This window comes from Trachurus japonicus, chromosome 2 (genome assembly GCF_045865225.1).
Source record: "Trachurus japonicus isolate A0001 chromosome 2, Traja_1.0".
NCBI lineage: Eukaryota > Metazoa > Chordata > Actinopteri > Carangiformes > Carangidae > Trachurus > Trachurus japonicus.
In genome coordinates, this window is record NC_140908.1 from 15,096,879 (window position 1) to 15,110,631 (window position 13,753).

General features: G+C 39.9%; 1 protein-coding gene across 1 annotated transcript in view; it reads left to right on the plus strand.

Moving 5' to 3' along the window:
* The first annotated feature begins 1,898 nt into the window (after nucleotides 1-1,898).
* The window catches only part of LOC146991009 (ubiquitin-protein ligase E3A-like), a 35,115-nt gene continuing 23,260 nt past the window's right edge, over nucleotides 1,899-13,753 (plus strand). The window contains exons 1-4 of the mRNA XM_085802522.1: nucleotides 1,899-2,289; nucleotides 3,632-3,676; nucleotides 7,714-8,039; nucleotides 11,582-12,291. Coding sequence (XP_085658648.1) covers nucleotides 2,213-2,289; nucleotides 3,632-3,676; nucleotides 7,714-8,039; nucleotides 11,582-12,291 — 1,158 coding nt within the window. The 5' untranslated portion in view covers nucleotides 1,899-2,212. The remainder of the gene's footprint in view (nucleotides 2,290-3,631; nucleotides 3,677-7,713; nucleotides 8,040-11,581; nucleotides 12,292-13,753) is intronic.

Here is a 13,753-nt window from a genome sequence, read left to right on the forward strand (position 1 = left end):
TAAAGCATCATTATCTTAACAAGCATACTTCCTCAGTAGTAGTTCATGTCGGTGTAGAGTTATACTATATTATCTGTCATACTGCTGTAGGAATGAATGAGTATACTGTATATATTTGTATATCTGTATATTCAATCAACTGAATTGATCAAGTTGTGTGTACAGGCTAATGAATGATGTGAGTGTAAATGTAATTTTAATATTGTGTAAATGGGATTTCTATAGATGATACCGTACGATATATAAGGTATATACTATATACATTTAGCCTTTTTTTTTAATTCAAAACTTTGTTTCACAATACAAAAACAGTTTTTCATGGTAAAATGCAATTAATAAAGCACATTTATATTATACGCCAGGGGGAATTTATAAGTTTACAAAAAATGTTTCAAGTTTTCACACATATTGATAGTCTTAATCGCTTTCTGGTTGTTTGAAAATTTGATGGAGGTTATGTATTGCTTGAGCTCACCGTTAAAAGCAGTAAAGGAACTTACATTTGTGAATATGAAATTTTGCCATTAAATTAATAAGGTTGATAATAAAAGCTATGTTGGCTTTTTCCTTGTTTTTTTTTCAGGTCAGGGAGCCCAAACAGAACATTCCTCCAAAACAAAATAAAATCACCATCAACATTGATAGCAACAGAATTACAAATATCACTCCATAGTTTTTGCACAATAGGGCCGAGCCAAAACAAATGGGTCACAGTTTCAGCATGTACAGAACAGAAAGTACAATTCACATCAATGTCTTTTTTTAAAAGTCTTTTTACTTACTTTTTCTAATAAAGTGAGAGAAATTTCATTTAAGATTATTCATAAATGTTAATAAATGAATATCTATTAGTTAATAGGGGTAGGATTAAATAAAAACACACTTTTTTCTTTCTTTTTTTCAAATTCTTTATTGAAAAAGTACAAAAATAAACAATACTGGCATTTTTCATAGTGTCAAGGGAATGCCAGATGAACATCATTCAACATTAGTGCAAGTTAACTCAACAATAGGAACATACACAGACATTAGTGCTTCAATAGAATACATTTAGAGCAGTTGAAATAAAATTAAAATTAAAATAAACATCTCAAAATAAATAATCAAAAATAAATTAAATATAAAATAGAACATATAAGTACAGACTTATGGAGGGAGGGATGGATAAGACCAGGGCCGTTGTATAGGGGAGAAAGGTGATGATAACTCTAGGGGCCCAGCGCCCAGTGGGGCCCATAAAAAACCCCAGTAGTCTAATCTTTGTATGACTGATTTATTCTGCATAAGACCCTGACTAATACTCATAGTACACTGTAAAAACTCAACATCTTTCCAAGAATATTTGTCTTATTTCTTGTCCAAATGTCTCATTTCTAGTCAAAACTAATCTCTTTCCACTTAAAATAAGACTCATCACCTAAAAATTTACTTTTCTTTTCTTTTTTAAGATCATTTCCACTTGTTTCCACAAATTTTCACTTGAAATAAGTAGAAAAATCTGCCAGTGAAAGCAAGTTTTTTGTGCTTGTAATAACTAAGGAAGAAAAACGTGTTCCACTATCAGATTTTTTCTACTTATTTCAAGTGAAAATATGCTTGAAAGGAGTAAAAAATGTCTAAAAACAAGCTGCTTTTAATAAGATGAGTCTTATTTTAAGTATAATGAGATTTGTTTTGACTAGAAATGACATTTTGACTAGAAATAAGACAAATATTCTTGGTAAGATACTTGAGTTTTTGCAGTTTAATGCTGCATTAGCATCAAAACAAAGTAGGCTAAATAATAAATATGGATTTGATGGATAACCAGACTCCCGTCCCTTCCAGCATCCCGATCCACTCCGCCGGGTTTTGCCGCTGGAGCGCGTTGCATTGTGGGACGCGAGGCCGATGATGGTGAAGTCCAAGATGGCTGCGGAGATGAGGCAGGGTGAAGAGCCCGCAGTGGGAAGAAGGCCGTGAATGAAGTCTTGAATAGAAACAAAAACAAACCCCTTCTCTCTCTTCTCTTCTCTTCTCTTCCGTCGCTGCCGCCGCTAACTCCGAACACGTCTGTCCGTCGAAGCGGTCCTTTCCTCGGCCTCTCCTCCCCCCTCCCTCCTCCTTCCCCCCCGGTAGTTACAGTTACAGTCACCACCAACCAACCAGCCAACCAGCCAACCAAGCAGCCGCAGGGATAACAACAACAACCGCTGAGGAGAAAAAGTCTCGTATGAATCCCGACGAGAAGGAGGACTGTGAGTGTGCGCCACCACAGGCCGAGAGCTGCCCCGCGGGAGGAGCCGATAGGTGGGCAAAGCTGCCAGGAGAGAGCCGGGGATGCTGCGAAGCCCCGCTGGAAAGACCCAGCTAGCCGCTAGCTGCTAACTGCTAACCGCTAGCTGCTAGCCGCTAACTGCTAGGTGCTAGCTGCGTGGATGCTACTCTGTTGTTTCTATCGCTACGTTTAGGCAAAGTGCATCACAAGCATTAGGTTTTTATAACCTGAAAGCAGCTCTTTACTTTTAAAATTATCGCTTTTGCTATTGCTGTGCATGAATAATAGTTTTTCTTTTAAAAAATAAAATAAAAATAAAAAAAACGAGCCGGCGGGCTAATAATGCTCTTTGCTATGTGTTAGCTTCAGGATGAGCAGGTACCTGACGTTTCTGCTGCTTCACCAGCATCTCGCGTTTTAACAGAGTTTGGCTTATAAATGGTCATTTATGAAATCACACATTATGGGGTGGTTCTCTGAATTACGTGCACTTTGCGTCCTTTTTGGTTTATATCAAATATTAAACATTTTGGGGGGCATTTTAAAGCCATTAATTGATGGATTCATTCATGTGTCTGTGGATTATTAAACACCAAAACCAATAGAAATCTTTTACAAAGGTAGGTGACAGCCTAATTTGTATGTCCTCACTGACCAGAATCACTTTTTCATTGGATTAAAAAGAAATAAAAATTGCAATTAACCAAATTATTTTGCTAATATAATAATATTCCTGACTACTTTAACCAAAACAATACAAAAATCTGGAAAAGAATGTATGAAATTGCAATATTTTATCATGTCCCCCAATATTTTTGGCTACTTTTAGCCAGGGCCGCTGCTAAGAATTCTGGGGCCCCTGACTTTTCCACTTTTTTTTCTTAGACTACGTATGTATTATCATTTTTTATTTAGCCTACTTTATTTTGATGCTAATGCAGCATTACTATGAGTATTAGTCAGGGTTTTATGTAGAATAATTCAGTCATACAAAGATTTTTGTGGGCCCTACTGGCCGCTGGGCCCCTAACGGCCGCTGCTTTTAGCCAAAATCTTTGACCCTGTAACGAAAAATCACTGTAGGGGGATTGAGTCATTGAAAGTTTTTCTCAAATATCAACTCAAAGTGCAACGGAATTCAGAGCATCAGCCCTATAAAGATACCAGCTTCCCTGTAGTTTCAGCTAAAAGACACACGACAGTTTGTTTTAAGATAGATTATGTCTTTTTTCTTAAATCCTCAGTGGTCTTGATCTTCGTACGTACGTGAACCCCCCCGAGTCCCCGACACGCAGCCCGTGGTGTGTTAGCTGTAATTAACACGTCAGTGCAGCAACGTCGTGACCTCTGCTGTGTGTTTGTTTCTTTCACCAGAGAATACGAGGAGCCTGAAATAGAAAACCCAGAAGCAAGCCGAATGTGAGTTCCACTAAATTTATCCTCTTGACATAGATGTGTGTTTAAGACTGACGGCACAAATCCCCTCACTGTTTTCTTCCAATTACATGATGATGATGGGTGTAATCGTGCAAAGTGACATGTTAATATGTTTCTCCAGACTCATGCAGCTGTTTTTGAATTAAGACGAGTGGGAAAAGTAGAGCTAGACTTTCATAATGAAACTGTAAGAGGTTTGGATTATCAATATCAGCCTCATAAATCTGTCTTGTTTATTTATGAGTGACGGTGCAATTACTGTAATTAGCTGTTCCCCATTGGTTAATAAAGTTCTTGTCAAACAGTAACAACATATTTTTTTGAATGCACCACTGTGGTATCTTGGTTTTTCCGTATGCGTACTTCCTGTTAAAGGGATAGTTCAACATTTTGGCCAATTTGCCCATTGCCATAATCCCTATAGTCATAGCAGCAGTAGGTTCGTTACCTTTAATTTGTCGGTGCAAGCTGTTTTTCGATCGGCGGGGCAGAGATACGAGCTGCTCAGAGCTGCGCTACGGAGGCTAATGGGATTTCTATAACACAAGAGTGTTTTGAAGTTGTTGGATTGTGTATTTGATGAGTTTGATGGGGGAAACCTGGAAATACCATTAGCCTCCGTAGCGTTAGCTCTGAGCAGCTCGTATCTCTGCCCCGCTGATCGAAAATCAGCTTGCACTGACAACAAAAGGTAATGAATCTACTGCTATGACTATAGGGATTATGGAAATGGGCGAATTTGCCAAAATGTTGAACTATCCCTTTAACCATATTAGGATAGACCTTGTTGTCCCTATGACTACATATTACAGAGTTGTTAACCCAATTCTAATGGATGTAGTAGTAAACTGTTGATGCGCTGTGTGTGTGTGTGTGTTTTTAATTCTTAAACATGATTGTTCAGTCGTAACTAGGGTTGCAAAATTCCAGGAATTTTCAAAGTTGGAAACTTTCCATGGGAATTAACAGGAATAAACGGGAAAAAAAATACGAAATTTACCAAATTGAAGGTTAGTCCTTAACAGGGAACTTAAATATAGTTGGGTAAAATATATTGTAGCATAATACTGGCTAAAACAACCAGATTTAATCCAATATAGTAAGTAATATTTTACTCACCATTCATCATGTTTTGCCCCTTTGCAACCCTAGTCGTAACCATGGAAACAGGCTTGTGTTTGATGGATAAAGCTCTAACCTTCATCCGGCGGTCCTGCTCCATCTTTCTTTCTTTCTTTTTTGTGTCATTGTCGTCGTGTGAGCTGCTGGACTGATTTGAATTTCCCTCCTAGAGATGAAATAAAGTATTCAGGGTTCTTATGGATCCTTAAAAAGTCTTAAAAAGCATTGAATTCATTCATCTAAAAACAACACGGCCTTAATTGGCATTAAAATGTCTTTAATCAAATTTTCAAAAGTCTTAAAAATGTTAACACTTGGTAAGTGGTATTTTATGGTTGTAATTAGTCTCAAATCTCAAAATAATTGGTAACAATCAGACATAGAGAAGTTAGTGGCGGCCATTGAGGCTAAATCAGTCAGTGTTTTTTTTTTTTTGGACTTTTTATACATTTATTTTGAAAGGACAGCTGGAAAGAGACATTTATTTTGAAAGGACAGCTGGAAAGAGACACAATCCAATGTTCATGTAGCAGTCACTTTACCTTGGATCACATAGGATGTGGTTGATTGATGTGGTGTTTTTTTCTTCTTTTTTCTGCATTTGTGTTTATTGTGAAGTCTGTCTTAAATTTCATTTCAAGTGGCTTTAAAAACAGGGTGTCCGCGGGGTCTTGAAAAGTATTAAAAGGTTATAAATCAATTTTGGGAAAAGTAAGACCCTTAAAAAGTATTAAAAAGTCTTTTCACGACTTGATAAAGTCTTACATATGGAAGCTATTTTTTCTGAATTAGCTGTCCAAGAGTTTGAGTTGTAAAAAACATTGTAAAAGTGTGTGAATTTATTCATTTTATTAAAAAACAAAGATGAACCGGTTCATAAAAAAGAAAAGAAGATTGTTGTTTTTGTTTTTTGAGAGTGAAGCAATGCTTTTTTTGATAAACTTTGCCTTTGATCTATTATCCTATAGCCTGTTTTGAATTCTAGCCTTTATCACAAACTAAAACTGTTCAGTTAAAAGTGTCACTGATGTAAATGGTTACAGCTTGAAGTGGCGGTGAGGTGTTGAAAAATATTGAGAAGGTCTTGAAAAAGTCTTAAAAAGGTTTTAGAATTAACTTCAAGGTTCCTGTATAAACCCTGAAAAAAGTCTTAAAAAGTCTTAAATTTAACTTGGCTTTAGCTAGGGGTGGGCGATACGGTGATATTAGATGGTGAAGGATTAGAGCGTGTAGACGATCTGCCAAAGTGCAGAGATCGTAGGGTCGTCTGGGGCTCATTCTATAAACTGCAGTTCTATGCTGCAAAGACCAAACAAAGGACATTTGCTAAAAGAGAAAACAACAGTTACTTTAGTTTGTATTTTTATTTGACCCTTTTCAATCAGCTATTTAGTGTTTTGATACTTAAAATCCTGTTAAAATGACTGTGTTGAATAAAACAAACAGTAATGTCTTCATTCATATTTTACTTTCATGTTTATTGAAAGCTACCTTTTATGTTGCAAGAGTGCACTTTATCAGAGTGTTGTTGTTTACCTTTTACTATGTTTACGTTGTTTGCACATGTTGGCAAAACTGCAACTATTTAGATTAAAATCTGTTCAGAAAAAGCCTATAAACCTCTCTGCCCCCTAGCAGCAGCAGATCTCTTTGCTCCGTAGGTGGGTCTAGAAACGAGCCATAGGAACTTTTTGAGTCTTGAACACCGATTGTGTTGACCAATCACAGCGCTCTATCTGTTTAGAGAGTCGTTGGGCGGCTTAACGCCATGACGACATACATTTTAATTGGCTCGTCAGGCTGACGTCATCCTGCTCTTTGCTCTGATTGGTCGTAGCGCTACCCTATTGGTGCAGAGGCAGTTTGACAGACAGCCTTCATCCCGCCCCCTGGATTGAGCCGAGGTCTACCGCTCGTTACCAGACTAGACATGTTAAAGGGATAGTTCGGCCTAGAATGATATTTCGCTCATTATCTACTCACCCTCATGTTGACTAAGGGCTGGAAGAAGTTTCAGAGTCCTCCGTCCCTTCTCTGAGTTACAGGGGGTCTTGGCGTAGCAGTGCATGTCCATATAACGGTTGTAAAGGGACACCAGAGCTCTTCGTAAAAAAACACACACAAAAAAACATCCAAATACCTCCATGCTGCTCGTATGTAATGTCCGTCTTGTGCTGAAGCCCCAAATTGCGTAATTGTCCCGAAAAAAATTAAATAAGTCTATATTTTAAGCTTGTTTGTAGCGGAAGCTTCTCGAAGCTCCTCTTCCTGGTCCGTCCAAATCTCGCGTGATTTGCGCCGGCGTCAGTGCGGTTACTGCGAATCACGCGAGATTTGGACGGACCAGGAAGAGGAGCTTTGAGAAGCTTCCGCTACAAACAAGCTTAAAATATAGACTTATTTAATTTTTTTCGGGACAATTACGCAATTTGGGGCTTCAGCACAAGACGGACATTACATACGAGCATCATGGAGGTATTTGGATGTTTTTTTGTGTGTGTTTTTTTACGAAGAGCTCTGGTGTCCCTTTACAACCGTTATATGGACATGCACTGCTACGCCAAGACCCCCTGTAACTCAGAGAAGGGACGGAGGACTCTGAAACTTCTTCCAGCCCTTAGTCCACATGAGGGTGAGTAGATGATGAGCGAAATATCATTCTAGGGTGAACTATCCCTTTAATGATGTAGTCTGGATGGTCAGGCTAGTTCAGAAAGGTTCCTTGGCCTAAATTGTCTGTTTTTCTTTTTTCGATTTAAGATCGTGATGAAATCGAAATCGTGACTTTGCCATATCGCCCAGCCCTAGTTTTAGCTGTAGAAACCCTGGTGTTCTCTCTCCTCTCCTCTAACCTGTGGTCCCTTCATCCCTTCATCCCTTCATCCCTCCATCTGCAGGAAGCGAGCAGCTGCCAAACATCTGATAGAGCGCTACTACCACCAGTTAACCGAGGGCTGTGGGAATGAGTCGTGCTCCAACCCGCGGTGCGCCTCGTCGGTCGGCTTCCACCGCATGGACAACAACGCGGCGGCGGTCAAGGCCCTGGAGCTCTACAAGGTCAACGCCAAGCTGTGCGACCCGCACCCCTCCAAGAAGGGCACGGCCTCGGCCTACCTGGAGAGCAGCGCCCACGCCAACGCCGCCGCCGCCGCCGCCGCCGCCTGCCCCGGCAACAGGAAGATGAACCACAAAGACGTCCACTCGGTACGGGACAACTTTAAAGGTGAGGACGAGACGATACAGGCAGAAGCATAACGCTTTTATTCATGTGTCTTACAGAGCAATTTATTATAGGAAAAAAACAAACATAAAAGCGAAACTAAACCATAAAAAGACCATAACCAACAGCAGGGTATCCGCGGGGTCTTGAAAAGTATTAAAAGGTGATAAATCAATTTTGGGAAAATTAAGACCCTTAAAAAGTATTAAAAAGTCTTTTCACGACTTTATAAAGTCTTAAATTTTGAAGGTATTTTTTCTGAATTAGCTGTCCAAGAGTTTGAGTCCTAAAAAACATTGTAAAAGTGTGTGAATTTATTCATTTTATTAAAGAACAAAGATGAACCGCTACATGAAAAAGAAAAGAAGATTGTTGTTTTTGTTTTTTTGAGAGTGGAGCAATGTTTTTTTTGATAAACTTTGCCTTTGATTTATTATCCCAACCTATTTTTGAATTCTGTTGTATCATAGTGGTCTATAGTCTTTATCACAAACTAAAACTGTTCAGTTAAAAGTGTCACTGATGTAAATGGTTACAGCTTGAAGTGGCGGTGATAAATATTGAGAAGGTCCTGAAAAAGTCTTAAAAAGGTGTTAGAATTAACTTCAAGATTCCTGTATAAACTCTGAACAAAGTAATTAGATATAGTAGTAGTAGAGTAGAAAAGCAGTTATTTAGTAACAGAGAAAAAATAAAAGAGAAAAAAAACAGAAACATTAACATTTGTAACCTTCAAAAATTGCCCTTCATACCATTTTTCTTTTGAAAACAGAAAATGAACTACACATTCATAAATCCATGATAGCGTCATTCCATAGTTTAACCCTCCTGTTGTCCTTCTGGGTCAAGGAAGGAAGGAAGGAAAGATGGAGGAAGGGAACAGATTGGGTCAAGGAAGGAAGAAGACCGAAGGGAGGAAGGAAGTGAAAAGGATGGTGGGAAGAAGGAAAGAAAGGAGGATGGAAAAAGGGAACAGATTGGGTCAAGAAAGGAAGGGAAATGATGGTGAAAAGAAGGGAGAAAGGAGGGAAAGAAGGATGGAGGAAGAAAGAAAGGAGTGGAGAAAGGAGAGATGGAAAAAGGGAACAGTTTGGGTCAAGGAAGGAAGGGAAAGGAGGAAGGGAGGAAGAAAGAAAGAAAGGAAAGGAGGGAGGAAGGAGGGATGGAAAAGGGAACATATTGGGTCAAGGAAGGAAGAAGAAAGGATGGATGGAGGGAAAGAAGGGAGGAAAGAAAGAAAGGGAACAGATTGGGTCAAGGAAGGAAGGGAGATGATGGTGGAAAGAAGGGAGAAAGGAGGGAAAGAAAGATGGAGGAAGGGAGGAACAAAGAAAAGAAAGGAGGAGAGATGGAGAGACAGAAGGAAGGGATGAAAGAAGGACCAGTGGAAACCTGTTAGTCTCTTTTCCAGCTTCTTGTAAAACACATTCACAAACATCTGAGTGAGTCGACCTGAAGAGACTTCCTGTGGACTTTAAAGGGATAGTTCAACATTTTGGCAAAGGTTCGTTACCTTTAATTGTCGGTGCAAGCTGTTTTTAGAACGGCGGAGCAGAGCCGTGAGCTGCTCAGAGCTACGCTACGGAGGCTCATTATGGGATTTCTTGGTTTCCCTCATCATCAAACTCATCAACTACACAATCCAACAACTCCACAACGCTCTGGTGGAGAAGTTGTGAGCTGCACATTCACCACGCTATGAGATAATAACACAACGTTACCACACAGAGTTGTTTTAGAGGGAAATACAGAGACTGTTGATGAAAAACTGTCCCTGAAGGCAACGCGCATCAGCGGTTTTGCATGAATTTCCCTAAAAATAGCTTGCACCGACAATTAAAGGTAACAAACCTACTGCTATGACTATAGGGATTATGGTGATGGGCCAATTTTTCCAAAATGTTGAACTATTAACCTTTAACTTTATGAACTCTCCCTCTGTGTGTGTGTAGATGTGAACTATCCCTTTAACTCTGTGAACTCTCTCCCTGTCTATGTAGATGTGAACTATCCCTTTAACTCTGTGAACTCTCTGTGTGTCTATGTAGATGTGAACTATCCCTTTAACTCTGTGAACTCTCTCCCTGTCTATGTAGATGTGAACTATCCCTTTAACTCTGTGAACTCTCTCCCTGTGTATGTAGATGTGAACTATCCCTTTAACTCTGTGAACTCCCTGTGTGTCTATGTAGATGTGAACTATCCCTTTAACTCTGTGAACTCTCTCTGTGTGTGTCTATGTAGATGTGAACTATCCCTTTAACTCTGTGAACTCTCTCTGTGTGTCTATGTAGATGTGAACTATCCCTTTAACTCTGTGAACTCCCTGTGTGTCTATGTAGATGTGAACTATCCCTTTAGTAAATTTACGGAAACTTTACAGTAAATTTACGGAAAATTTACAGTAAATTTACGGAAACTTTCCAGAAACTTTCCATGGGAAGTTGTTTTTTTATTGTTGTGTGGTGCTGGGACAAACAAATTGCCCTCCTTGGGGGATTAATAAAGTTAATTCAATTCAATTCAGTTCAATTAAAACTGGGGAATTTTAGAAATATTCCAAATTGGAAACTTTCCATGGGAATTATGGGAATTATTTGGAATTTATGGGAATTAACTGGGAATTAACTGGAAATTGGGGGTAATTTAAACAAACTGTATCATATCCAAACATAAATGCAAATATTTTGTTTTGTCATAAGAAGATATCCATGCAAAATAATACAATTATTAATACAACCTCAACATTAAATAGTTAGTTAATTAGTTATGGCAATGGGCCAATTTTTCAAAAATGTTGAACTATTAACCTTTAACTTTGTGAACTCTCCCTCTGTGTGTGTCTATGTAGATGTGAACTATCCCTTTAACTCTGTGAACTCTCTCCCTGTGTGTCTGTCTAGATGTGAACTATCCCTTTAACCTGAACTCTCTCCCTGTGTGTCTATGTAGATGTGAACTATCCCTTTAACTCTGTGAACTCTCTCCCTGTCTATGTAGATGTGAACTATCCCTTTAGTAAATTTACGGAAACTTTACAGTAAATTTACGGAAACTTTCCAGAAACTTTCCATGGGAAGTTGTTTTTTTATTGTTGTGTGGTGCCGGGACAAACAAATTGCCCTCCTTGGGGGATTAATAAAGTTAATTCAATTCAATTCAGTTCAATTAAAACTGGGGAATTTTAGAAATATTCCAAATTGGAAACTTTCCATGGGAATTATGGGAATTATTTGGAATGTATGGGAATTATTGGGAATTAACTGGGAATTAACTGGAAATTGGGGGTAATTTAAACAAACTGTATCATATCCAAACATAAATGCAAATATTTTGTTTTGTCATAAGAAGATATCCATGCAAAATAATACAATTATTAATACAACCTCAACATTAAATAGTTAGTTAATTAGTTATGGCAATGGGCCAATTTTTCAAAAATGTTGAACTATTAACCTTTAACTTTGTGAACTCTCTCTCTCTGTGTGTCTATGTAGATGTGAACTATCCCTTTAACTCTGTGAACTCTCTCCCTGTCTATGTAGATGTGAGCTACCTGACGGAGGAGAAGGTGTACGAGATCCTGGACATGTGCGGGGAGAAGGAGGACTACTCCCCCCTGATCCGGGTCATCGGCCGGGTCTTCTCCAGCGCCGACGGCCTGGTGCAGAGCTTCCGCCGCTCCAAGCCGCACACCAAGGAGGAGCTGAAGTCGCTGCAGGGCAAGGACGAGGACAAGGACGAGGACGAGAAGGAGGCGGCGACGGCTGCCACGGCGATGGAGCACGACGACTCACCCGCTTCCTCCTCGTCGGCGTCGAGGCTCGTCGGCGAGGCGGGTGAGTCGTCCTCGTCCTCGTCGGGGGATAACGAGGTCCATAAACTGGCGGCGGACGAGGTGTCGGTGGACGTGGAGGCGGTGCGGCGGGTCTACGAGCGGCTGCTGTCCAACGAGAAGGTCGAGGCCGCCTTCCTCAACGCGCTCGTCTACCTGTCGCCCAACGTGGAGTGCGACCTGACGTACCACAACGTGTACTCGCGCGACCCCAACTACCTGAACCTGTTCGTCATCGTCATGGAGAACAGCAACCTGCACAGCCCCGAGTACCTGGAGATCGCGCTGCCGCAGTTCTGCAAGGCCATGAGCAAGCTGCCGCTGGCCGCGCTCGCCAAGCTGGCGCGGCTCTGGTCGCGCTACGGCGCCGAGCAGCTGCGCCGCATGGTCGAGACCTTCCAGCAGCTCATCACCTACAAGGTAACAGACAGGGCTGCGACCAGGGCTGCAGCGGGGCGGGACATTTACAGGAAATTTAAGCAGGAAATTTCCGGAAAATTGACAGTAAATTTCCGGAAAATTGACAGTAAATTTCCGGAAACTTTCCAGTAAATTTACAGTAAATTTCCGGAAAATTTACAGTAAATTTTCCAGTAAATTTCCGGAAAATTTACCGAAACTTTACAGTAAATTTTCCAGTAAATTTCCGGAAAATTTTCCAGTAAATTTCCTGAAACTTTACAGTAAATTTCCCAGTAAATTTCCGGAAACTTTCCAGTAAGTTTACGGAAATTTCCCAGAAGAATAAAGGGAGGAAGGAAGTGAAAAGGATGGTGGGAAGAAGGAAAGAAAGAAGGATGGAAAAGGGGAACAGATTGGGTCAAGGAAGGATGGAGGGAAAGAAGGGAGTGAGGAAAGAAAGAAAGGGAACAGGTTGGGTCAAGGAAGGAAGAAGAAGGAAGGATGGAGGGAAAGAAGGGAGGAAAGAAAGGTTAGGGAACAGATTGGGTGAAGGAAGGAAGGGAAAGACGGACGATCACATACCGTCGTAGTTCCCACCATAAACGGAGATTCATACGGCGGCGTTATTCTCATGACTCGCCACGAAACCGAAAGTAAAGAAACGCTGGTCGGCTCGCCCAGCATTTCCACCACCACTAATAATAACAAAATAACTAGGGGTGGGAGAAAAAATCGATTCACATAAATATCACAATATCTTTTTTAACGATTTTTAAATCGATTTTTTTCTCAAAAATTGATTTTTTTCTCAAAAATTGATTTTTTTTTTTTTTTTAAATATTGTGCAATGTGCATTTGTTCGCCTTTTTTACATAGACAGAGTCCAGGTTTTGAAAAGGGTTTAAGTTCACTTTATAATGGAGTATGTAAATTTATAGGCTCCTACAGTATTTGTGTGCAGATAAATGTTAAAAATGCTAAAGACTAAAAATCATAGAGAGAATCTGCAATATCGTAGAATCGCAATTGAAATCGAATCGCCATCCAAAAAATCGTAGAAGAATCGAATCGGGAGAAAAAAAGCGCATCGTCCCAGCCCTAAAAATAACGATAGAGACAAAACTATATATTTATAGAAAATGGAGCCATTAACAAGTGGTAACGTAGATTCATCCACATTAACGTGAGACTTTTTTATAACTGAATAGAAACTACTCGTTGTCCCTTTAAAGGGATAGTTCAACATTTTGGCAAATTGGCCCATTGCCATAATCCCTATAGTCATAGCAGTAGGTTTGTTACCTTTATTTGTCGGTGTAAGATATTTTTAGAACGGCGGAGCAGAGCCGTGAGCTGCTCAGAGCTACGCTACGGAGGCTCATTATGGGATTTCTTGGTTTCCCTCATCAAACTCATCAAATACACAATCCAACAACTCCACAACGCTCTGGTGGACAAGTTGTGAGCTGCACATTCACCA